We start from the raw sequence: 24,726 nt of genomic DNA, 5'->3' as shown, positions 1-24,726 counted from the left end.
CAGTCATGCCTCTTCTGGGAACATACCTGAAGGAGATGAAATCACCACCTTGTAAAGATACCTGCTCTCCCGTGTACACTGTAGCATTATTCACAGTAGCCAAGATATGGAAACAAATTAAATGCCCATCCACAGATGAATGGATAAAGAAACTGTGGCATCTGTATTCAATGGAATATTATTCAGCCCTAAAAAAGGGAGATCTTGCCATTTGCCACAGCATGGATGGACCCGGAGGACATTATGCTGAGTGAATAAGCCAGACGCAGAAAGATAAATATTACATGATCTCACTTATATGTGGAATATAAAATATAAAAAAAGGAGCACAACTGCACAGAGATAGAGAATGAAACAGTGGTTGCCTCCAGTGGAGAAGGAGAGAGAAAATGGAGAGACGTAGGTCTAAGGATATAAAAGAGCAGATATAGGATGAACATGTCTAGAGATTTAGCCTAATGAATACTCAAGTTAACAAAATGGTATTGTACTGGGGGGTTTTGTTAAGGAAGTAGGTTTTAGCCACTTTTGTCACATACACACATACAAAATAACTACGTGAGATGGTAGATATGTTAATCTGCTTCATTGTAGTAACGTTTGACTATATGTATCCCATAACATTATGTTATAGACTTCAAATACACACAATATAATTTGGTTAAAAAAATAAATAAAACTTCTAAGAAGTAGTCCCTTCTATATGTCCCATTTTGTCTGAAAGCCTGAATCAAAAGAAGCTTTTGAGGCCACCAGTAAGTCAAGTAAACAGCACACTCTGGAGGGGAAATGCCCCACATTTGCAAATTTGCTGTGGCCCAGTCCCACAGTCAGTATCCCATGTGGGTACCAAGAGTAGCTTTCTGTCCCCGAGGGTGGCTGGGAGGGGAAACTAGGGGCAGGAGGAGAGGTAGGTATTTATCTGGGTGTAAAGTGCCCGAGGCTGGGTAATTTACAAAGAAAAGGGATTTTACTTGGCTTGCGGTTCTGAAGTCTGTGCAAGAAGCATGGCCCCAGCATCTGCTGGCTTCTGGTGAGGCATTTTGTGCTTAGCCGAAACACAGCGGTGGAGGCCAAAGCAGAAGGGGCCTGTGCCAAGAGACCCTGAACCCAGAGGTGTCTGACTTTTAACAACCTACTCTCCCTTCCTCAGTGAACCGATCCAGTCTCGCGACAGCAAGAACTCACTCACTATGGAGAGGACAAGGACAGCACCAAGCCGTTCATGAGGGATCTGCCCCTATGACCAAATTCCCTTAGCCCCCACCTCCCAACACCCGCCACACTGGGGATCAGGTTTCAACAGGAGACTTGATGGGGACAATCATGTCCCAAGTATAGCAGTATGAAAAGTTAGTACTGAGAAGAGCTCTGGGAGCCTGCTGGGATTCAGAGTACATGCAGAGAGCAAGGTGAGTCGTGGGAAGAGAAGATTTGGTGACATGCAGAGGGGGCTGGCTGTCAAGATACCGAATTCACTAGGGCTTGGCAGTGAGAGATGGAAGACAAAAATGACTGTGGGTCAGGCAGGGCCTGGCACTAGGAGGGCAGGAGCTATCTGAGAGCTGGCAGAAGGGAGAGGTGTTTGGATGGAACCAGGGATGCTGGAGTTGCCTGGGATGGAACCAAGAAGTCACATCAGAGTAAGGCGCTAGAATTTAAGCAGATTCAGGTGACGAAGCATTTAGCTAATGTACAGCTATTTCCTCTAGGTAAGAGACTAAAAGGACTTTTGTGGGTTTACTTTGGGATGCAATCGTTTACGACACTTATAAATACTGGAACGATGGAGTGCCACTTAAAAAATGGTGTAATTCACATGCCATAAACTCCCGACATTTTATGGTGTACAGTTCAGTGGGTTTTTTAAGATATTCACTTGGTTATGCAACCATCACAACTCAACATTTTCATCATTTCAAAAAGAAATGCCATATTCTTTAGCATTCACTCCCCATTTTTCCTCTGTCTAGCCCCGTAACCACTAAAGCTGTGTCCTGCGACTATATGCTTGCGTCTTTGGGGCAGAGTCATACAGTACATGGACTTGTGTCTGACTTTTTTTACTTAGCAAAATTTTTCAAAGGTTCTTCCATGTTTCAGCATGTATTGCAGCATGTAGCTCCATTCCTTTTTTGTTGCTGAGTGATATCCATTGTGTGAGTAGACGACGTTTTATCTTATCTATTCATCAGCTGATGGACATTCAGATTGTTTTCACTTTTGACTATTATGAACAATGCTGCCATATACATTTGTGAACAGGTTTTTGTGTAGGCATGTGTTTTAAGTTCTCTTGGAAATGTATTGAGGAATGGGATTGCTGGATGCCACATGTAACTTTATGGTTAACTTTTGGGGGAACAGCCAACTGTTTTCCAAAGCAGCTGCATCATTTTACAGTCCCACCAGCAATGTATGACGATGCCGGTTTCTCCATATCCTTGCCAAGCCTTGTGATTTTCCCGTTGTTTTCTTTGAGAGTCATCCTACTGGGTGTGAAGTGGTATTTCATTATAGTTCTAATTTGCCTTTTCTTAATGACTGGTGATGTTGATATCTTTTCTTGTGCCTTTGGCTATTAGTATATATTCATTGGAGAAATGTCTATTTAAGTTATTTGTCTGTTTTTAAATTGTATTATCTTTGTTGTTCTTATTATTGTAAGAGTTCTTTACATATTCTGGATACTAGACTTTTCTCCAGTGTATGATTTGCAAAATATGTTTTTCTCATTCTGTGGGTTATCTTTTCACTTTCTTTGTAATGTGTTTCAGTGCACAAAAGTTTTTAATTTTGATGAAATTCAATTATTCTCCTTTTTCCTTTGGTTGCTTGTACCTTAGAGATCATACTTAAGAAACGGTTACCCAATCTGAAGTCACAAAGATTTATACCTATGTTTTCTTCTAAGAACTTTATAGTTTTAGCTCCTTCATTTAAATCTGTGATCTATTTTGAGTTAATTTTTGTACATGGTATGAGATAGGGGCCCAGGTTTATTCTTTTATATGTGAATATGTCATTGTTTCAGCGCCATTTGTTGGAAAGGTTATTCTTGCCCTATTGAACCTTCTTGCTCACCCTGTCTAAGTGAACTGGCCATAGGTATATGGGTTTATTTCTGGATTGTCCTTTTTATCCTAGTGATCTACATGTTTATACTTATATCAGTACCACACTGCCTTGATAGCTGTAACTTTGTGGTAAGTTTTGAAATTGAGAAGTGTGATCTCTCCAACTTTGTTTTTCTTTTTTCAAGATTGTTTTGGCTATTCAGATCCCTTGAATTTCCATATGAATTTTAGGATCAACCTGTCAATTTCTGCTAAGAAGTCAACTGGGATTTTGATAGATTTACGTTGAATCAGTAGATCAATTTGGGAAGAGTTGCCATCTTAACAGTATTAATCCCTCTAATCCACGAACATGGAATATCCTACCATTTACTTAGGTTGTCTTTAATTTCTTTCAGTAATATTTTGTACTTTTTATGCACAAGTCTTGTACTTCTTTTGTTAAATTTTTTTTTAAGTTTTTTTTTTTTTTTTTTTGGAGTTGGAGTCTCACTCTGTCGGCCAGACTGGAGTGCAGTGGCCGCTCCCGGCCACCGCAACCTTGACCTGCTGGGCTCTGGCGATCCTTCCACCTCAGCCTTCCGAGTAGCTGGAATTACAGGTGCACGCTACCACGCCTGGATGATTTTTAAAAAATTTATTGTAGAGATGAGGTCTTGCTGCCCAGGCGGGTCTCGAACCCGCGGGCTCAGGCAATCCACTCACCTCAGCCTCCCAAAGGCGCGGGATTATAGTCTGAGCCACCGAGCCCGGCTTATTTTTAAGTTTTTTATTCTCTTTGATGCTATTGCAAATGTAATTTTTTCTTAATTTTATTTTCAGATTGCTTATTCCTAGTGTGTAGAAATGCACAAAAATCAATCTGATTTTTATGTGTTGATTTTTGTATCTGAACTAATTGACAAGTTTTTATAGTGTTTTTGGTGGATTCCTTAGAATTTTTATATATAAGATCATGTCATCTGTAAATATAGAAGTAGGTTTATTTCTTCATTCCAAATTTGGATTTACCCTTCTCCCTCTACTTTTTTCTTGCCAAATTGTCCCATATAGAACTTCCAGTACAAGGTTGAATAGAAGTGGTGAGAGCAGACATCCTTATCTTGTTCTTGATCTTAAGGAGAAATCTTTTTGGTTAAATGTATGCTATGATGTTAGTTGTTGATTTTTTGAGTTTTTTTCCCCAGATCATGATAGGAATTGAATTTTGTCAGATACTTTTCTGTGTTTATAGAGATGATCATAAGGTTTCTGTTTTTTAAAAAAATTAATATAGTATTTTGCATTGACTGAGTTTTGATGTCTAACCAACCATATATTTCCGGAATAAATTCCACTTAATCATGATTTATAATTTTTTATATGTTGCTGGATTTAATTTGATTTTGTTCAGAATTTTTGCATCTATATTCGTAAAGGATATTGGTCTGTAGTGTTATTTTTTATTTTTATTTTATTATTTATTCCTTTTTAAAATTGACAAATAAAAGTTATATATATTAATGGTATACAACATGATATTTTGAAATATATATACATTGTGGAATAGCGAAATCAATCTGATTAATATATACATTGTCTCACATGTTTTTGTTGTGAGAAAAACGACTACCAGCAATTTTCAAGTATACAATACATTATTATTAACTGTAGTCACCATGTTTTACAATAGATTTATTGAAATTATATCTTCTTTTCTAAAGTCCTTTGATCAATATCTTCCCAGTCTTCCCTTCCTCACCCTTCCCTGGACCCCATGCCCAGTCTCTGGTAGCCATCATTCTACTCTTTGCACCTGTGAGTTTGACTCTTTTTAGATTCCACATAAAAGTGAGATCATGTGGCGTTTGTCTTCCTGTGCTTGGCTTATTTCACTTAACATCTATGGTTCATCTATGTTTTAGCAAATGACAGCATTTTCTTCTTTTTAAAGGCTGAATAATATTCCATTGTGTATGTATATATTATGTTTTCTTTATTCATTTATCTGTCCATTGACACGTAGGTTGATTCCATTCCACTTCTTTCTTGTTATTTTCAAGATTCTCTCTTTGTCTTTGGCTATCAACAGGTTGATTATCAATTGCAAATTCACTGTTATTCTGCCCACTTTTCATCATTTCCATTTGAAAGGATGACATGGGATACTTTTGTTAGTGCTTTAATTCAATTAACTCATTCACTTAATAGATTTGTTGAATAGCTGCATATGGAAGGCTATAGTAAGTGGCTATTGTGACAAGGCTAATGCTGCAGTGAACGTGGGAGGGCAGATATATCTTCAACATACTGATTTAATTTCCTGTGGATGTATACCCAGAAGTGAGATTGCCAGATCATATGGTAGTTCTATTTTTAATTTTTTGTTTTCTATAATGGCTGTATTAATTTACATTCCCAGTAACAGTGTGGAAGAGTTACCATTTCTCCACATCATTGCCAACACTTGCTGTCTTCTTTTTGATAATACCCATTCTAGCAGGTGTGGGGTGAGAGTCTATAGTATTCTTGCAATACCTTTGTCTGATTTTCTATTTCTGTTTTCCTATTCTGTATTCCACCTATTTATACTCTAGTCTCTATTATTTCTTCATTAGTTACTTAGGAGTATTATTTAATTTCTATATATTTGTGATTTAAAATTTTTTTCTGTATTGAGTTCTACTTTTGTTCCATTCAGAGAACATACTTTGTATGATTTAATCATTTCGACTTTATTGAAGCATATTTTATGGCCTGATATATTTTCTGCTAGAGAATGTTTCATATGTACTTGAGAAGAATGTACAATCTGTTGATATTGAGTGGAGTGTTCTGTAGATGTCTGTTGGGACCAGTTGATTTATAGTGTTGGCCAAGTCTTCTCTTTCCTTGATGATCTTTTGTCTAGTTGTTCTAGCCATTATTGATTGTAAGGTATTAGAGTGTTCGACTATTATTGTTGAATTATCTATTTCTCCCTTCAATTATTTCATTTTTTGTTTCATATGTGTTGGGGCTTTGTTGTTATATATTTATGATGGTCGTATCTTCTTGATGAATTGACCTTTTTATCATTATAAAATGTCTTCCTTTATCTCTAGTTTTGTTTTAAAGTCTATTTTGTCAGATATTAGTATAACCATTCCAGCTCTCTTTTGGTTACCATTCTTATAGTATCTATTTTTCTGTCCTTTTACTTTCAACCTTATTTGTGTCTTTGAATCTAAAGTTTTTTGTTTTTTTTTATCATGCTGGATAATGGTTTTTATTTTAATCCATTCTGCCAATCTATGTTTTTTAATTGGAGTTTTTAATTCATTTAAGTTTAATGTACATTTAAGTTTAATGTAATTACTGATGAGGTAAAATTTTGGCTATTGTATTATTTCTTTTCTTTTTTTTTCTCTTTTGAGTTGGGGGTCCCACTCTGTCACCCAGGATGGAGTGTAGTGGCACGATCAAGGCTCACCACAGCCTCAGCCTCCTGGGCTCAGGTGTTCCTTCAGCCTCAGCCTCCTGAACTTCTAAGTAGTGGGGACTACAAGGCAGGCACCATCACACCCAGCTAATTAAAACATTTTTTTTAATAGAGACAAAGTCTTGCTATGTTGCCTGGTCTGGTCTTGAATTCTTGGACTTAAGCACTTCTTCTGCCTTGGCCTCCCAGAGTGCTGGAATTAAAGGTATGAACCACCGTGTCCAACCTTATTATGCTATTTCTGTATCTCCCTTTTTTGTGCCTCTGTTCTTCCATTACTGCTTTTTTTGTGTGTTATATATTTTCTAGAATAACATTTTAATTCCCTTGTCATTCATTTTAATTTAGTTACTTTTTAGTGGTTTCCCTGGAGATTACAGTTAATATCTTGTTTATAATGATCTAATTTGAATTAATACCAACTTAATTTCAACAGTGTAAAGAAACTTTGCTTCTGTATAGCTCTGTTCTGTTCCTCCTTTGCCATCTTATTGTCAAAAATTACATCTTCATACATTGTATGCTTATAAACATAGGTTTATAACTGTAGCTTTATGTTATTGCCATTTAAATCAGATAGAAAAAAAGAGTACATGTATACCACTTTTTTTTTTTTTTTTTTTTTGAGTTGGAGTCTCACTCTGTCGCCCAGACTAGAGTGCAGTGGCCGCTCCCAGCCACCGCAGCCTTGACCTGCTGGGCTCCGGCGATCCTTCCACCTCAGCCTTCCAAGTAGCTAGAACTACAGGTGCGCGCTACCACGGCTTGCTGATTTTTTTCATTTATTGTAGAGATGAGGTCTCGCTGCCCAGGTGGGTCTCGAACCCACAGGCTCAGGCGATCCACTCACCTCAGCCTCCCAAAGGCATGGGATTACAGGCTGAGCCACCGAGCCCAGCTTGTATACCATTTTTGATATTCAGTTCTGCAGTTACCTTTACGTGTTCTCTGCATTTCTTCAAATGGATTTGATTTACTTGCCAGTGTCTTTTCATTTCAGCCAGAGAAAAAGTTTCTATATTATTTCTTGTAGGGCATATCTGCTAGTGATGGACTCTCCGTTTTTGGTTATTTGGAATGTCCTAATGTCGCCTTCATTTTCAAAGAATAGTTTTGCTGGTATAGAATTCCCGATTGACAACTTTTTATTTCCCTTTTCAGTGCATTGACTATGTTATCCCACTGCTTTCTGGCCTCCATGGTTTTCAATGGGAAATCAGCTGTTTATCTTATTGAGGATCCCTTGTACATGATAAGCTGCCTCTCTCTTGCTGTTTTCAGGATTCTCTCTTTGTCTTTGGCTGTTGACAGGTTGGTTACGAATTACACATTCTCTGTTACTCTGCCTACATCTCATCATCACCATCTGAAAGGACAGCCTGGGGACATTTTTATTAGTGCTTTGATTCCATCCTTATTTTTTTCTCTGTATACTTCTTTGATCAATTTATGATTTAATGATATGTGGTTTTGTTTTTCACTATTATATTTCTTACTTTACAGAACTTCACAGTAATATTTATGTGACTCATTCCCAAAACTCATTCACGTAATAGATATGTTGAATGGGTGCATATGGAGGGCTCTGTGCTGGACTTTCAGTTTTCTTAGATAAGTGACACATGGTCCTGCCTGTGAGGATGATGGATCTGGTTAGCACAGTACACAGATTCGCTAACTACTCTGCAGTTAGGATGAAGGTATGCTATGTGTATAAACAGAATATTTTAGAGCACAGAGTAGGACAGTATTGAGTTTTGCATTTGGTATATGAGCAGTCTGAGGATTAGACAGTTTAAGCAATTTGAGACCTTGAGGTGGCCTAAATTAGAAAGTGACAGAACCAAGGATGAGCACTCGGTATTCTGGGTTCTTTCTATGAAACCATGGTGATTCTAGAGTGTGGCTGTTTTCTGTTTTCAAGCATCACAGGTAAAAATGATTTTTTTAAAGCAGGTAAATGCGTGAAACGCAACTGACTCTTTTGCTTCAAAAGGTACACATGATGCAAATAAAAATAAGCAATGTTTATTTTTTTTTTTTTACTAAATTGTACTAGTATGAATTTAGTAAACAAGTGACTATGTTGGAACTTGAGGTGTCAAAATATGAAATCCATATTTACTAAACCCACCCTAGGTTTTTCTTTCCCTTTGTAATGATATTTCTATTTTGAAAAGATCTCACCCCCTCCCTACACCTCCAGTAAGTTTTGAATAGGTGCAGTTTATATTAGAGTCTCCTTAAAAAGAAAGTTACCGATTAATCAAAACTATGTTCACTCCCCATAGGATAAAACATGACTTTTTTGGGCATACGGTTTTAATTTTAATCTGCATGCCTCCTTTTTTTCTCCCATGATTCTTTGCAGCAGGACAAGGAAAAGCAAATCTTATAAAAAGAAATACAGTATGTGGTGCTTATTAAAGTTACATACATCTCTTCTCACAGGAGAATTTTGATTTACTGCAGGTTGTGCATATGTCGCATATGGACATTTCTAGGGAACAGATTCCTTATTGCTGAGCAGCGAATGGCTTCTAGTACTCCATTATTGCTCCGGGAACATGTTAGTAATGATTATGAAAGGTAGGATACTATGAAATCTGTAAGGTGATTTGGCAGAAGTCGATGCTGTTGGTGCCAGGATTTGGGTACCGTACCACGGTTTCCTGTTTTCAAATGTATTAATTGATCCGCAAAGGACATCTTTTGGAGACAAGAATTCAGACAGACTGGCACAGCCTGGACCTCCGCCAAGACTGCTCGGAAGGTTGCCATACTGGGAGCAAAAGAGTGAGAGAGAAAAAGAGGGAGAGAGAGAGAGGCATAGGGAGAGCCGAGGGAAGAAAAAAAGGCAAGACTTGGCACAGCTCAGTCAAATCAGCTTCTTTTGTCTGCTTTCTCGGCTTGAGCTTCAGGAAAGAAAACCGTCCTGGGGTACAGAAAAACTCAGAACTTTTTGGTTTTCAAACTTAGAAGGCTTTTTAAGTCTCCTGGGCTATTTGAAAGTGTTGGTACATACAATGACGTTTAGTCACCAGTATTAAGGGAAATAAAAGCCTTTTTCAAAACGAAGCTTCCACAGTGTCCTTGCATTTGGGAAATACTGTATTTGATTTTTTGCATGTATGATTACACCATGAGAGACAGGATTAATATAGAAGATGGCAAGGCAAATTTCTAATTAGAGAGAATATTAATTTTCTGCAAAATAAAGTTTGTTCATCAGTACAAACCTGCTTTCAAATCAAATCAGACATCCTTCGGAATGTGTTCAGAACGTAAGTTTTTAGATTTTTATTTTATTTTATTTTTTTCCCATTGTAGACATTAACTTTTCAAGGAACCTTTCTAAGATTTTATGCAGCCCAGCCAGGAAGTCAGAGTAAAAGTTGTTTTATCCATGTGTGTAAGAGAACGTTTTCTTAAAGCCACAGCTTTTATTTCTGCTGCTTCATGCTGTCCTAAACTACATCCCCCAGCAATTAGTGACAACACTGAAGACCAGAAAGGCAAGCTGAAGACACCAGACTTCGCTTGAAGGGCAAACAAGAAATGTGAGCTTGGTCATTATTTTTTGTGTGTCTTTGCTCTGAACCATTTTTGGGAGGTGGGTGGGGAGGTGTCTATGTCTAAGAGATGTATGCGATTAGTGAATTCTCACTGTGAGAAGGAAATGATGAAAGGTAATTTTTATGATGTTGGCAGAAATGGCTGGAAATGGTTGAGAATAGAAATTTAAATCTTGTGGATAAGAAGTGGTAAACTGTGTTTGAAATACTTGGAGAAAAATTCCTTTATTTTTAGTTGATTAGTTGTTAATTGAACGATTACTGTAGCTTGGCTCTCTCAAAATGTTTTAAGTAAAAGGAAAACCTAGAAAGTTCATCGATTTTCTTTTTGATACTACCTGGTGTTTTACTTAGATGTATAATTTCTTAATAATGAATACTTCCTATTAGGCCCGATTATGGCTGGATTATGATAGTTCTGCTCTTAAAACATCAGCATTATTGTAGGAGAGGCTAACTGTAAGGCATGTATTTTGTGGACCACCCTCACTGTCAGTAAGTATTCTATTTCTAAAGAAGACAGTTTGAGTTGTAGGATTGAGTTATGACTTCCTGTAATCATTTATTTTCTTTTTATTTTATATACTGAGAGAATACAGGAAAATTGTATTTATGCACATAAGTATTAACTAATCATTTTGGGCAGTAAAAAAACTGCTGTAGGATCTATGCTTTTGTTTTGAGTATGTAATTATTGATTTGTTAATCCTTTGACAAAAAAACAAAAACAGAACTGTCTATAGCTTTCTGTTATTGCGCGCCTTAAGTGATCAGTTGTTTGAGATGGTTTTTGTAAAATTATAGTGACATATCAGCAGCCCTGAAAAATGGCATTTAATATATAAATACGATTTTAAAATATATGATATCTAATACAGGTGTTTGAATAGTTAACCTCAAGTATTTTCTTCAACTTTTTTACTAATCAATATTTTGATCTCTAATAAAATGAAATCACTTAACATTTATGTGGGTTGCCAAAATGACAACCTTTGTTTAATAAGCTCCTTTATACACTACCTCGCTGGTACTCCTAAAATGGACGCCAAGACATGAAGGACATGCTGATAGGCACTGGGAAGGAAATGTTTGCATGACTGCAGTCTTCCTTTTTGAATTGATTACAGGATCATTCATGCCTATACTAAAAACAACAATATATGAAACAAAAAGAAAGTTAAGTAAATAAGTTTAAATTAGAGCTGCATTTTAATATTGATCGTCTTATTGCCGATTTATATTTACTTCATTTACTTCTTAAACATTTCACATAACCTCTGGTCATTTAGGTTTGCTGAATATATAAGTTATTTAGTTTATTTAAGACCCTTTTTTTTCTTGAAGTTAAAAGAATTATTGGCTAGCTTATTTCTTAACTTCTTTGCAGCGAACTCAATAAGAACAAACTTATTTTATATATCAACTATTTTATGTCCAAATATTTTCTAATAGTGTTATCAAAACAGGTGAATTTAAAAAACAAATATGTCAGCATATACTTTAATAAATATTAAATTTTTCGATATTGATAAAACTACATTTTATAGTGTGTATTAGACTTAAAATTTGATAAATATTAGCTGTTAAACCTGGCAAAGTTTCTCACCAATAGATTCTCTCTGGCCTACTTGTTATATATCTTAAAATGAAAAAAGTCCTCCATGAAGATGTTCCTTGTTAATTGAGTGTAATTGACACGTTTTTGTGCAAACTTTTGTAAAAGGTATGATTAAGATGTTGTGTTGATTACATTTTTCAAAAAATAAACATTTAGGTGTAAGATAATGCATGTTTCTTTACTTTTAGACCTTTTATACTACAAACACATTGACTATTTTAATACTTTTACCAATATTTCAAATCTTAAAGTGTATAAATACTAGTGGTTTGATTATAAATGAACTGTATCTCAACACATATTTATTTTAGTTTAAATTGTGTATTTTGAAGTAGAATTATTAAGACAGAAATGGATTAATATTTAACTGCTATTTGATGCCTATAATTAAGTTTCATTTTGATGTCTGTACCTGAGCATACAAGCACATTATTCTTGTAAACCTCTCAGGGAGCTTTTGTCCAATATTTTATAATTATTCACTCATTTATTCAACAAATGTTTATTGAGCACCCACTTAAAAATGCTAACGTTTTATTGATGAAGTTATTTTGGGTAACAAGGAAGGAAGCCACATAATGTGGATGGAAGGGGAAATAGATTTAAAAGAAAGTCCAAAAGCCTAGATAGAAAAGGGCAGTACTATAATGAGATTTATTTCAATAGATTAAAGTACGTTCAGTTTTAGTGCACAATAGATGTATTCTAGAGTGCTATAAAAAATCAGGAGATTAATTGTAGTTCATGTAGCTATAAGACTTTTGTTGTCTATGACTATTTTGATGGCTGCACCTAATTGGCCAAAAAGCTTGAGTTGTTCAAGTCTTCTGACAGGCATGTAAAATAAACAATTCAGATACTGTGAGGAAGAAACTAAGGTTAAGCCACTACTTACATGCTAGATCGTATGTATGTCAAAGCAGGTGTAATTGAATCTGCAAAGATGTGGCTGCAACATAAACAACAGTAGCCTGTTTATGAGGAATTTGTTTTTCTTTGTTTTCTGTTATGAGGCAGAGGAGGAAGAGAAGGCCAATCCTACATCCTTAAGCAAATATGACCCTTGGAAAGAAAGTTTGCTGGGGAGGCGGAATATTTTCAATAGACTTCTCAGTTCACTTTCAGTATTCTTTAGTGGTGTGTGTGTGTGTGTGTGTGTGTGTGTGTGTGTGTGTTTGTGCATACTTGTGCATTTAACTTCGTGGCCTATCTTTATCCCAGGCAATTATTCTCTAATATGAAAATAACGCATAAGTTCATCTTCTGGAGCGGAGATAAAAGTCATAGGAGTCAGAGAGAGAGGCTCACAGGCTGCATTGGTGGTCCAGGCCTGTGTCAGGGCTGGTGGGGAATGGAATGGAGATGAGAAATGTCTCAGCCTCAGGTATGCACTGCTGAAGTCATTCAACAGATATTCCCAGAGGACCTGCTCTGTGCCAGGCAAAGATAGAATTTCTGCCCACAAAAGGTTCCTATTCTAGTTGGGTTGGGGAGAGAATAAGAACTGATGAATGTGGATCTCTTGCCAGTTTACCAAATACCGTCACCTGTTTTCCCATTTAGTTCTAGCAGCTGTGCTGGGCACAGGACCTGGTACATTATGGCCACTTAATAAGCATTCATCAAAGGAAACCAAGTGGTGAACCAGAGTATTATCTTCTTGAGTCTTATCTGAGAGAATTTTTTATGGTGGAAAAACAAAAACACTCTGATCATTTTTTTATTGATTGTGTGTTGCTGGTTATGGATTTAGAGGGCTAGAGCATAGGGCCTCGTTCTTTGTCTTTGTGGCCATGTTAGAGTGCCTTAAAGTGGCTGTTGGCGACAGTCTAAGAGATGAGGACTGGCAGGGAAAGGGTGGCCCTGAGCTCCCGTTCCCTCTCCCAACAGCCCTCCCTAGTCTTGCATTCTTCTTGTCCTCGTTTTCCCAAAGAATCTCATGCTGTACTTTGGGGCCTGGTGGCGTGGCCCACGCATGGGCAGGCCAAATGGATTGCCAAATGAGTTTAAAGTAGGCCCACGAGCATGGGACAAAGGCTGAGGGAATTGAGACAGAGAAGGTGGTGAGGGAAAGTTGTGGAGAGCTGAGAGAGCACTGCTCAGTAGCCAGCTTCAGTCCTGTGTGTAGCTGCTGCGGTGAGGCCTACAGAGCGAGTGAGCGTGACCTGGGCTCTTGGGTTAGACTGGAATATCAGCAACAGCTTGTGCCAAGATGGTATAAGGCATTATGGGGGTGGAGAGTAGGGAATATAAAAGAGTTGCTGAGGCCAGTTCATGTTGAACAGCATCTTTCTAGGTCTTTCTCCAGGGTGTTCTTGAGGCCTAGCAGAGAGAGGGACGGAATCAGGATCACTGTGTATAGTTGTGCGTCTGAGGAGGTTGGGAGGCTGGAATTCAGCCTTTACTTTCCTGTCTAAGCCCTCTGCCTTGATCTGCTACAGAAAGGTACCAAGTCCCACAGTGCTAGTGGAGGTCCTGGGAGTGAATTCAGGCTTGGAATTGGAATAGCAGGAGTGGAAGAAGGCCAACGGGTCTGGAGCAGGGGAGGACAGTGCTCCATTAATTGGCCATGGAATCCACTCTAGGTGGGATAGGAGATGTAATTGGAAGAGTTCTAGAGAACATGGTAAGATAGGGAAGGTTGGGTGAGTAGAAACTTAGGGCAAGTGGAAGAAAAGTTCAGAGAATAGCGAAATTAGGAGAGTATTCTGAAACCCAATAGGTTATGAATAACAGCACCAACTCTGCAAGGCTCAGCTTAAACGTTTGACCTTGGATTGTGCTCAGGTTATTTTATTTCTCCAAAAGCAAGTGGAAAAGCAAGCATAAAAGGAAGAAAAGTGACCTGTGTGTGATCTGTATTCCATGTTATAAGACAGAGGAGAGAATGTTCATATCCTTTGTCTTACATGTAAGAATCTTATGGTCCTATATAACTAGAAACTAGAAACAAAACTTGAGGTTTACCGGGCTCGGTGGCTTAGCTTGTAATCCCGCGCCTTTGGGAGGCTGAAGTGAGTGGATTGCCTGAGCCTGCGGGTTCGAGACCCGCTTGGGCAACTTGGCCAGACCTCATCTCTACAAGAAATCAAAAAATCAGCCGGGCGTGGTAGCGCACGCCTGTAATTCCGGCTACTTGGAAGGCTGAGGCGGAAGGATCGCCGGAGCCCAGCAGGCGAGGCTGCGGTGACCAGGAGCGGCCACTGCACTCCAGTCTGGGCAACTGAGTGAGACTCCAACTCAAAAAAAACAAGACAAAATAAAAAAACTTGAGGTTTTATGGAAAAATTTGAAGAATTGGTTCTACTGTAGTGATGCCATCATTTTCTCCCTACCAATGCCTTTTATATCCCTTTTCTCATTAGCCCTTCTAAGTTACTATACCGTACTTGACAAGATCAACTCATTCTCAGAGACCCAGGAGGGCTTTACCCTTGGTGTACTCATGGAAAAACTGTCTTTGAAACAAATAGTCCTGCCTTTATGGGTTAGAGAGAATGTGCTTAAGAGTCTCACCAACTTGAGTTTGAATTTCTACTCTGTTTTTTAGTTGTGGGACTTTGGTCAAGTTATATACCCCAGTTTCTTCGTCTGTAAAAAAGGGATGAAGGGATCATGGAATCTCCTTCAAAGGTTTTTGGGAGAAGAAATAAGGAAATATATACAAAACTCTTAGTCTAGTGTCTTGTGCATAGTTAGTACTCAATAAATGGTAGATATTGTTATTTATGGTTTTAATTTTTTAATTTTTAAAACTTGTGGTAAAATTTGTATAGCATAAAGTTTACCATCTAGCCATTTTTAATTGTTTTGTTTGATGGCATTAAGTGCATTCACATTATTGCCATCGTCCAGCCACAGGAATCCTTTCATCTTGCAAAACTGAAATTCTGTACCCATTAACAATAATTCCCCATTTCCCCTTTTCATTTATCCCCTGGCAACCACCATTCTACTTTCTGTCTCTGTGGATTTGACTACTTCAGGTACCTTATATAAGTGGAATAATACAGTATTTGTATTTTTAATGCTGACTTCATTTAGTATAATGTCTTCAAGATTTATCCATGTTAGCTGGGCTCGGTGGCTCAGCCTGTAATCCTGCGCCTTTGGGAGACTGAGGTGAGTGGATTGCCTGAGCCCGCGGGTTCGAGACCCGCCTGGGCAGCGAGACCTCATCTCTACAATAAATAAAAAAAAAAATCAGCCGGGCATGGTAGCGCATGCCTGTAATTCCGGCTACTGGGAAGGCTGAGGCGGAAGGATTGCTGGAGCCCAGCAGGCGAGGCTGTGGTGACCGGGAGCGGCCACTGCACTCCAGTCTGGGTGACAGAGTGAGACTCCAACTCAAAAAAAAAAAAAAAAAAAAAAGATTTATCCATGTTGTAGCATCGGTCAGAATGTCCTTCCTTATTAAGCCTAAATAATATTCCATTGTACATATATACTACATTTTCTTCTTTCACTCGTCCATCCATCTACCAGTGGATATTTGGGATGCTTCCACCTTTTGGCTATTGTGATAATGTTGCTATGAACACAGGTGTACAAATATTTCTTGAGACCTTGTTTCAGTTCTTTTGAGGATTTCCCCAGAAGTGGAATTGCTGGATCAACAGGCACTTTTAGCACTCATGGGAAGTTGGAGAGCTTGCTGTAATCTGAAATGATATGAGCTGAATTTGACTTTCCAGCACAGATAGTGGTGTAATAGGAGGCAATAGACTTAACTGAGCACTCATGTTGTCTAGCTTTTTGCGGAATAACCCAAATACCACACTAAGTCATCTCTAAATTATTTTATATTGCAGTATGGCGTTTTGGATGGGGTGTTAATTAGGACAATACTCTCATTGCACAAAATAGTATTATACAGTATTCTAGGACAAAACGGCCATATTTTATCTTTGACACAAAGTGGTTTCTTAAGCATTCTTACCATTTCTGTTTGGAGAACTTCCTTTAGCCATTCTTTAAGGGAGGTCTGCTGCCAACAGATCTCTTAGTTTTCCTTCATCTGAGACTGTCTTGATTTCCCCTTTATTCTGGAAGGGTATTTTTGCTGGGTATAGAATTTTTGGTTGACAGTTTCTTTCAGCACAGATTCAGCTGGGCGCCCTTCTGCCTTTGTGGTTTCTATTAAGAAATCTGCTGTTAGTTAAATTGTTTTGCCTTTGTATGTTAGATGTCATTTTTCTCTCATTACTTTCAAAAGCTTTGTCTTTAGTTTTGAAGGAGTGTGATTATGATGTGTCTTGTCATGAATTTCTCTGGGTTTATTTGTTTGGGGTTCACTTACTTTGGGTATGTAAGCTTATATCTTTTGCTAAATTTAGAAAGTTTTCAGCCATTATTTCTTCTAATGCTTTTCCAGCATTGCTCTCTTTCCTTTCCTTGCAGAACTTAGAGAACATGAGTGTTAAACATCTTGTTATAGTCCTACCAGTGTTTGACCCACATCATTTTTTTAAAGTATGTTTTTTCCCTATTGTTTATATTGGGTAATTTCTATTGTTCTTATCTTCAGATGCATTGGTTCTTTCTTCTGTCATCTTCATTCTGCTGTTGAGCCCACCCAGTGAGTTTTAATTTTAGTTATTATATTTTGTCTGCTGTTTTTTTGCTGAGATTATTTTTTAAGAAAAATAATTGTTTCTTGTCTGTTTTAATTATTTGTTGAAACATTTTTATGATGGCTGCTTTAAAATTCCTGTTACATAATTCTGATATCTTGGTGTTGGCATCTGTTGATTGTCTATTCTCATTTAAGTTGAAAAATTTCCTGCTTCTTGGTATGACACATGCTTTTTCATTATATCCAGACTTCTTAGGTATTATGCTATGAAACTTGGGATCTTATTTAAGCCTTCTGTAATAACAAGCCTTTTTTAACACCATGCCAGCAGGGAAGAAGGGGCATTCTCTCCTTCCTGTGAGGTGGGGTTGGAAGGGTGCTTTATTACTGCTGAGTAGGGATAAAGTTCAGGCTCCTTTTGTTGATATTTTTATTTTTGTACCTTGTACAATAAGCTGGACAGTTTCTGAGCTGTATATACTCTAAATTTAGCTTATGTTGTTTGGTGCTACTTGTATTTGATAACTTGTTTAAGGATAATAAAATTCTCAAACTGGGGACTAAGCTCTTTTAAATCACTAGCTTCCCTGAGATTAGTATGTGTTTGCTATGAGTACATTGAATAAAAGATTGAAGAAATGAAATTATGGTATCTACTTTGTTAACTTTGAAAATTTATTTTTAGAAGGAGATAAAAGCCCACCTGAGTAAGATTTCTATTTTCTTTTTTTTTTTTTTTGAGTTGGAGTCTCACTGTCACCCAGACTGGAGTGCAGTGGCCGTTCCCGGCCACCGCAGCCTCGACCTGCTGGGTTCCGGTGATCCTTCCGCCTCAGCCTTCCAAGTAGATTTTCATTTTCTTTGTTATTAACATGTTAGATTTTATCAGACTTTTGTAACTTATTTTTAAAAGAGGTCAATATATTAGAAATAGTCAGAAGAAATGGATTTGACCAGAGGCTTTAAACATTTTTAAATGGATAAAATGTTCCATTTTATTTATTAACTCACATCTGTGGTTTCAGTTAGATATCACAGATCCTAAAGATGATGCATATGTCTTTGGAATAATAGATTTCTAGGTTTCTTCCTGGTCTTCTGTGCCATGGTAATGACAGTGTGGGATCCCAGTACTCAATCGTTTACTAACTGGGTGATCTTGGGAAAATCTACAACACTCTAAAGGCTGACTTTTCCTGTCAGTAAAATGGTTGTCATTATACCTATATCAGAGGGTTGTTAGGAATATTTAATGAGATAATTAATTGCCTGAAGGCAGTATACCTGACAGGTATCAAAAACATGGAGATAATTATCTAGTGTAGTTACTCCAAGCACTTGTTGTTGATGGATAAAGATAATGTACCGAATCCTATATGCTTTTCAGCTGTGCCTGCCAGAAGACTTTGGTTATACGTGTATGTTTTTTAACTGCGTAAAGAAATTTAATTATGAAAAACTTTCAACACATAGCAAAATACTAAATAAGGCAGAACCCATTATCCAGAGTTAACCCATTATCCAGGTACTGATTATCCAGATTTAATGAATGCCATATTTATTTGTCTCAGATTTTTTTTTTTTAAGAAAACAAAGCATCAGGGATATAACTAAAACCTTATCCACGCATCTCTGAAATTGGTGTAGAACATTTCCTTGGACATTTTTTGTGGTGTTACTATGTATACATATAGCCATAAACAATCTAACTCTGATTATACATGTTATAAAACCTATATAAAATGTTTTTGTACCGTTACTATCTTTTTGCAAATGAGATTACATATTTTTGAGGTTTATCTATGTTGGAAATGCAAGTATAATGCCGTAGAGTACTTCACTTTAGTTTAGCCATTCTTTTGTGGATAGGCGTTTAGATTTTTGCTTTGTGCTAACTCTGCTGTCATGGTCATCCTTCACTTTTCTAGGGGAGGACCCCAAAGTGGAACCAAGATGCTGAATATTTCAGTGTGACTCAATAATGCCACATTATCCTTCTAAGCGTTTGTACCAGTTGACATCCCTGCACTACATATTAAAATTCTTATGTCGCTACATCTTTACCAGCACTTGATAGTACCAGGCTTAAACATTTTTATCAGTCTAATGGGCAAGAATTATTTCTTGTTATTTTTTCTTATATATCTGATTGCTTAGTGAAATTGAACATCTTTCTATATTGACAATTTAGATTTTCTTTTCTGTACATTCTCTATTCATACCCTATACACAATTTTTCTTTGAGTTGTTTTATTCTTATTAATGTGCGGTATGTTTATCCTTTATTTTGCTTAATCCTTTATTCTATGAATTGAAAATATCTTTTCATTCTTTTGTTTTTCATTTTACTTGTGGCAGCTTTTGAAATAAACTGTGGTATATGTTCGAAGCATTGGGATGATTTCATTTTTCATTTTCAAAAATGATTTTAGTGATAATACATACTTTTAGTCCTTGCTAGAAGGTATCACACATATGAGAGATATGGCAGAGAGTGCTACTGGGACTAATTTCTTAGAATGCACCAGAATTTTATCTCCTTAATTAACATCTAGAGGATAAAACTTCTTATTTTCCGTGTAGGCTTTTGGTCAACTTGAAATCTTGGGTGGATTTCTAGTTCTCAGGCACAAATCATTGAATTCAAGACCATGAAGTTTTATTTTATTATTTGCAGAGATTCCTACAGCTCACCAATAATATGGGCACATTCCCGTTGCATCTGCAGCATTACCAAACAGGACTTCTCAGGCCCTGAGAAAGAATGTTCTGTTGATCTGATTACAGCAGTTTCTATACAGTGAATAAGCTCGGTGCAATAAGCACTTTCTCCTTCCCCTAACCAGTAGTCTTGCTAACAAAATAAGTTAATTGAGAAATGCATGCTATTGGGGCAAGTGAAACTGAGTTGTAGCTAAGGCTTCTTGTGTATCTTTTGTTGTGCAATCAAGTAGCACTTATTCACCAACTTGCTCATGCTGTCCTGCCTAAACAAAACCCACCTAATCTCCCAAATCACTTTGGGAAACAAAAGAACACACAGAAGATACAGAAGCCAGGAGGACAGGGCGGATGTGGGGTGTTGTGTGCGCATTCGCTCTCTTTTCACCACTAATAGCTATTTATATGAAACTGCTTTAATAATTAGATACCTGTTTTAAAATTTGATACATGCTTTCTCCACCATCTTGATAAGAGACCCTGCCTGGTTGTTCAGGCCATTTGACACTGCTTCCTGTCTGATGATGGTTTGCCGCAGTCATAGGTGAAGTTCTGGGTAGAAATTAGCACTGATGGAAGAGTGGACTTGCAAGGCCAACCTATGTGGTGAGCCTCACCATCTGGCTCTTGCAGACTTGCCTTTCTTAAGGACAGTGGCCATGTGGCTTTGCTCAGTGCCTGCTGGCCTCACTGTCCTTGTTATTTAGTGCGACGAGTGAGCCTCCGGTCAGCACAAACCAGTGAAGTGTCTGCCCTCCCATTGTCTAGCGTTCATATTTCATTTTTCCTCCACTTCCTGAATCTTCCCTGGAATCAGCATTTGGTGTGGTCACCATCTCTGTACCACTCCTTCACTGTTTAAAAGCTTTACGGAAAACTTTAATGAAGAATGTGTAAAAATAATGACTATTTTTTGCTTATTACAGACTGTTTTCTTTATGTTATCTAAGGTACTGCAACTCTGTGAGACAGACCATCTCAGCCTCTCTCTCTGTCTCTTTCCCCAAGTCAGGAAATTGAGGCCCAGAGAAGTGAAGTGCCTGGCCTTGTTAGTGGCAATACTAGGGCTCAAATCAAGTCCTTATCTTCCAAATCCCTTGTTTTTTCCATTATTTCACATTTGTGCTCTGAGATGGGGTTGCCAGGAGAATAGCAATGCTACCAGACACCCTTGGGACTGTGTCTTAGTTCAGTCCTGCCATCCTTCTATCCATCCATCCATTCATCCATCCATCCATCCACCCATCCATTCAACCATCTATCCAAGCAAGCATCCATTTAATATCCAAGTCCATTTAGGGATGCTTGATGAGGCTACGACATGGACAGAACGCACGCAACCTCACCTTCATGCAGCTGATGGTATAGTGGTGAAGAAGGACCACAAGCCAGTAAACACAACCAAGTGGAGTGACTGCTATGACAAGAAAAAGGGTCCTGGTTTGAAAAGCCTTCTTTCCCTCTGCAAATCAGCGGGAGAATAAAAATCCATGCATTTTATGAAACACGGACCTCTCAGAATATGAGAATTTCCTGAGAATTTTAAAAAGTATAACACCAAGTATAGAGCTGGAACAAAATAAACAAAGACTTGAATTTTAGAATCTTGGAGGTCATTTAGTTTGCTTCTTTGTAGTCAAACCAGTGAGAATCTCCTTTCTTATCCTCTTGAAAAGTGTATCTGGAATCTCTGGGCGGCAGTTTCCTGTGGTACACCATGCCCAGCAAAGAGGTATCTAATGAGATATTCTTTGCGTCTTTGACTCAGAACATTCTCCACATTTAATCTTCCACCTGGATGCCTTCTAATGCTTTGGAATAACAGATCAGTGAAGATGAGCTTTGTTTGACTATTTCTGGATACAAGCGTTTAAAAAAAAAAAAGGAAAAAGAAGAAAAAGAAAACCACAAAAACCCAACATGCTGCTTAAATAAAGAAAAATGAGTTTTACTTCCAAGAGAGCTTTTGCCATTTTCTTAATGCTTATTCTCCTTCTGAGAGCTCATTACGGAACAGAGAGTGACAGCAGTTTACTGTGGTGAGTGTGTCTTGTCCGGGCCAGGGGATGAATTAGCGCACCGATAAAGGCCAGAGGAGCGGGCAGAACTGTATCTAAATTACCCCCGGATAGTTCCCAAGCTATTCTACTTTTTAAAAGATCTCCAGAGAGCATCCCTAATCTCCTTCAGTTTGCCTTTTCAGTGTTTAATAACCTTTGCTGTCAGGAAATCCTTCCTTGTATTTAATCCAGCTTTCCCTTGCCACAGATCAATCCCATTTCTCTTGTTGTCCTTGGTGGCGGCAGAATAGGGGTCATTATCTTCTGGAAGATATCCATCATGTTCTTGAAGGGTATCAGGAAGGCTTCCCCAAGTCTACATTTCCAGAAGCAAGTGAGGTAAATGCATCCCTTTTCTCCCCACACGCCTGTTCTCGGCCGTCCTATTTGGAAATGTAATCTCTGACATTTGTTCTTAAGTCTCGGATCCAGATATTCACATCAAGCCCGTCTTCAGATTTCCGTTGGTTCCATTTTTGCTCAAAGAGCAAGATCCTTTCATCATTTCCCTTGCTGTTGATTCATTCAACTTAATGTCTGTTTGTTGAGATCTCTTCCTAGGCGCGATGTGGCATTCAGGGGTAGGAACCTCAATGTCTTTTGCCAGTTATGGGCCTTCTGATGGTCTGTGGATTGGTACGGCTGGTTTCTTTCTCCATGAAACATTTCCCCCCCGATTTACATTTTGATATATTTAGTATTTCCATTGACCCCTTCCTCAAAGACTTATGGCACTCTCCATGTTATCAGTGCCCTCCTTACTTTGATTCAGTTTGTAAATGCCACAAAGGAAGTTTGCATGTGGAAACTTTGCTCTATAAGCAATTGGTGAAGCTGTCTGTTTCCCATTAGATTCCGGGCGATTCTCGTGAGGGGGTGTGATTGATCTCTGTATCTTTCCAGCACTTATCAGAGATGCCTGGCACGTTTTAAACAAACTAATGACTGTTGGTTGGTTGTCAAATGAGTTGTTGGGAAATTTACTTTTTTTTTTTTTCAAGTTCTCTGTCTCTCCTCTCCTTTCATGTCAACATAAAAGCAGCCCAGAGCCTCTGCCTGGCTGCTAGAGTGTAGGCAGCCCTCCCACCTCGGCTGCCAAGCTCTTAGCAGATGAAATAAAAATCTATTTATAGCTGGTCTCTGATGGATTTCCTCCCTACCTGTGGTAGTGCTCCATCAGCAGGTGTACCGAACAGATGGAGAAGGGTTTTAATTTTTTCAGTTCAATTAGATCAACTCTCTAGGTTCAGACCAGTGCACTCCCTTTCTCACTTAGTTTCTTCCTCTTGGCATTAAAATTGTTGAGCATAGCAAAACACAAATTAAGTCCAGGAGATAAAATGCATATAGCGCCTGGCTTTTAAAATAAGCACTTTGGCAAAGGAACCATATTTGACATCATACGCTAAATCAGTTTTAACCCTTTTCTTTCAAATTCTTAATATTAATGTGATTTAAATTGATACATGGAGTAGTACTACAATTCTAAAGAGCATACAGTCTTTGTTATTATATATTTTTTGCATTTGAACTTAAGCATTTGAAATTATATCATGCTATTTCTGAAGAAACAGTTCATCTCTGATAGTAGTTCAGTTTATATGATGGATATTTTTTAATGAGGAGGTGAAGTTATTTACTTCATGAAGTTCCTTTGACATCTTTCTGTCATGAACAATTGAATTATCCAGGATAGTGATCAAATGGTACAGCACAGTGCAAAGCCATACTGAATGAGGCCTTGCGTAGGTCTGGATTTGAACATCACTAGCCGATGAAAGATCACTTGCTACAAGTTTTGGCTTCACATATATTAAGATATGTTGTAATATCTTGCCAGTAATGGTAAGACATTTGCCCTGAGTAGGGTGTATCATCTCTGGGTGTATCATTCCAAGATCCTAGAGTTCAGTTAGCTGGCTCTCAGGTGGGAGGCCCTATCCGATTGCAGCCACAAGATTCATGCTTCTGCGGACATTCACTGAGTCCCTGGCCAGTGTAATGACATAGTCTCCAGCGAGGCTCACATTCAGATTTTTTTTGTTCCCTCTGGTGCCATGAAATCTATATCTTTGAAGCTGGGTTTGAAACAAGAAAAGTTTGGCCTATTTCAGTGTATGTTTTTTCCAGACTGTAACAGAAGCTGGGTTTTTTCCCCGTTTTATTATACTCAATTCTTAATTATTTCTGGATTTTTTTTTCCAAGAGTGTGGATTATCCAGATGTATGACTTGTTCTCCAGCCTCTCTCCCATTTTATTCCCCTCTAAGATGCATATCAAGAAGTGTCTGGAACCGAAAGTGATTTGACCCAGGTAGCCTCTCCGCTGGCTAGAAGTGGGGTGGATGGTTTCGTTAGAGATGACGCAAATGACAGCTTCCACTTCCTGTTCATGCCATTGTCTGGTGAGTGCGTTTGAAGATTCTCCGTAGCTGTTTGCTGTACTTTTTCACAGACTCTCATATTTGGAGAATGACTTCAGTATTGTCTAGAAAATCACTTCTCTGATCCTCTGTCTCCTTTGCTGGATCTGCTTCAAGTGTCTTGATTTTCACAGCAGAGATCTCACTTTCTCACAGACTGGCTGACCCGTGCCATGCTGTCTCGGGCGAGCTGTTCTATGGAGTTTGGATGCTGTGA

The 24,726-nt window shown here is 38.0% G+C and overlaps 1 protein-coding gene across 1 annotated transcript in view; it reads left to right on the top strand.

Moving 5' to 3' along the window:
- Positions 1-8,951: 8,951 nt before the first annotated feature.
- MSRA (methionine sulfoxide reductase A) overlaps positions 8,952-24,726 on the top strand; it is a gene marked incomplete at its 3' end in the record, with an annotated part of 260,139 nt that continues 244,364 nt past the window's right edge. Inside the window, exon 1 of the mRNA XM_008061481.2 lies at positions 8,952-9,821. Within this exon, the coding sequence (XP_008059672.2) occupies positions 9,809-9,821 (13 nt within the window). The remainder of the gene's footprint in view (positions 9,822-24,726) is intronic.

This window comes from Carlito syrichta, unplaced genomic scaffold (assembly GCF_000164805.1).
Source record: "Carlito syrichta isolate Samal-C Ts95f unplaced genomic scaffold, Tarsius_syrichta-2.0.1 Scaffold305281, whole genome shotgun sequence".
NCBI classification, from domain to species: Eukaryota; Metazoa; Chordata; class Mammalia; order Primates; family Tarsiidae; genus Carlito; species Carlito syrichta.
This window is presented reverse-complemented; position numbering and strand designations above follow the sequence as displayed.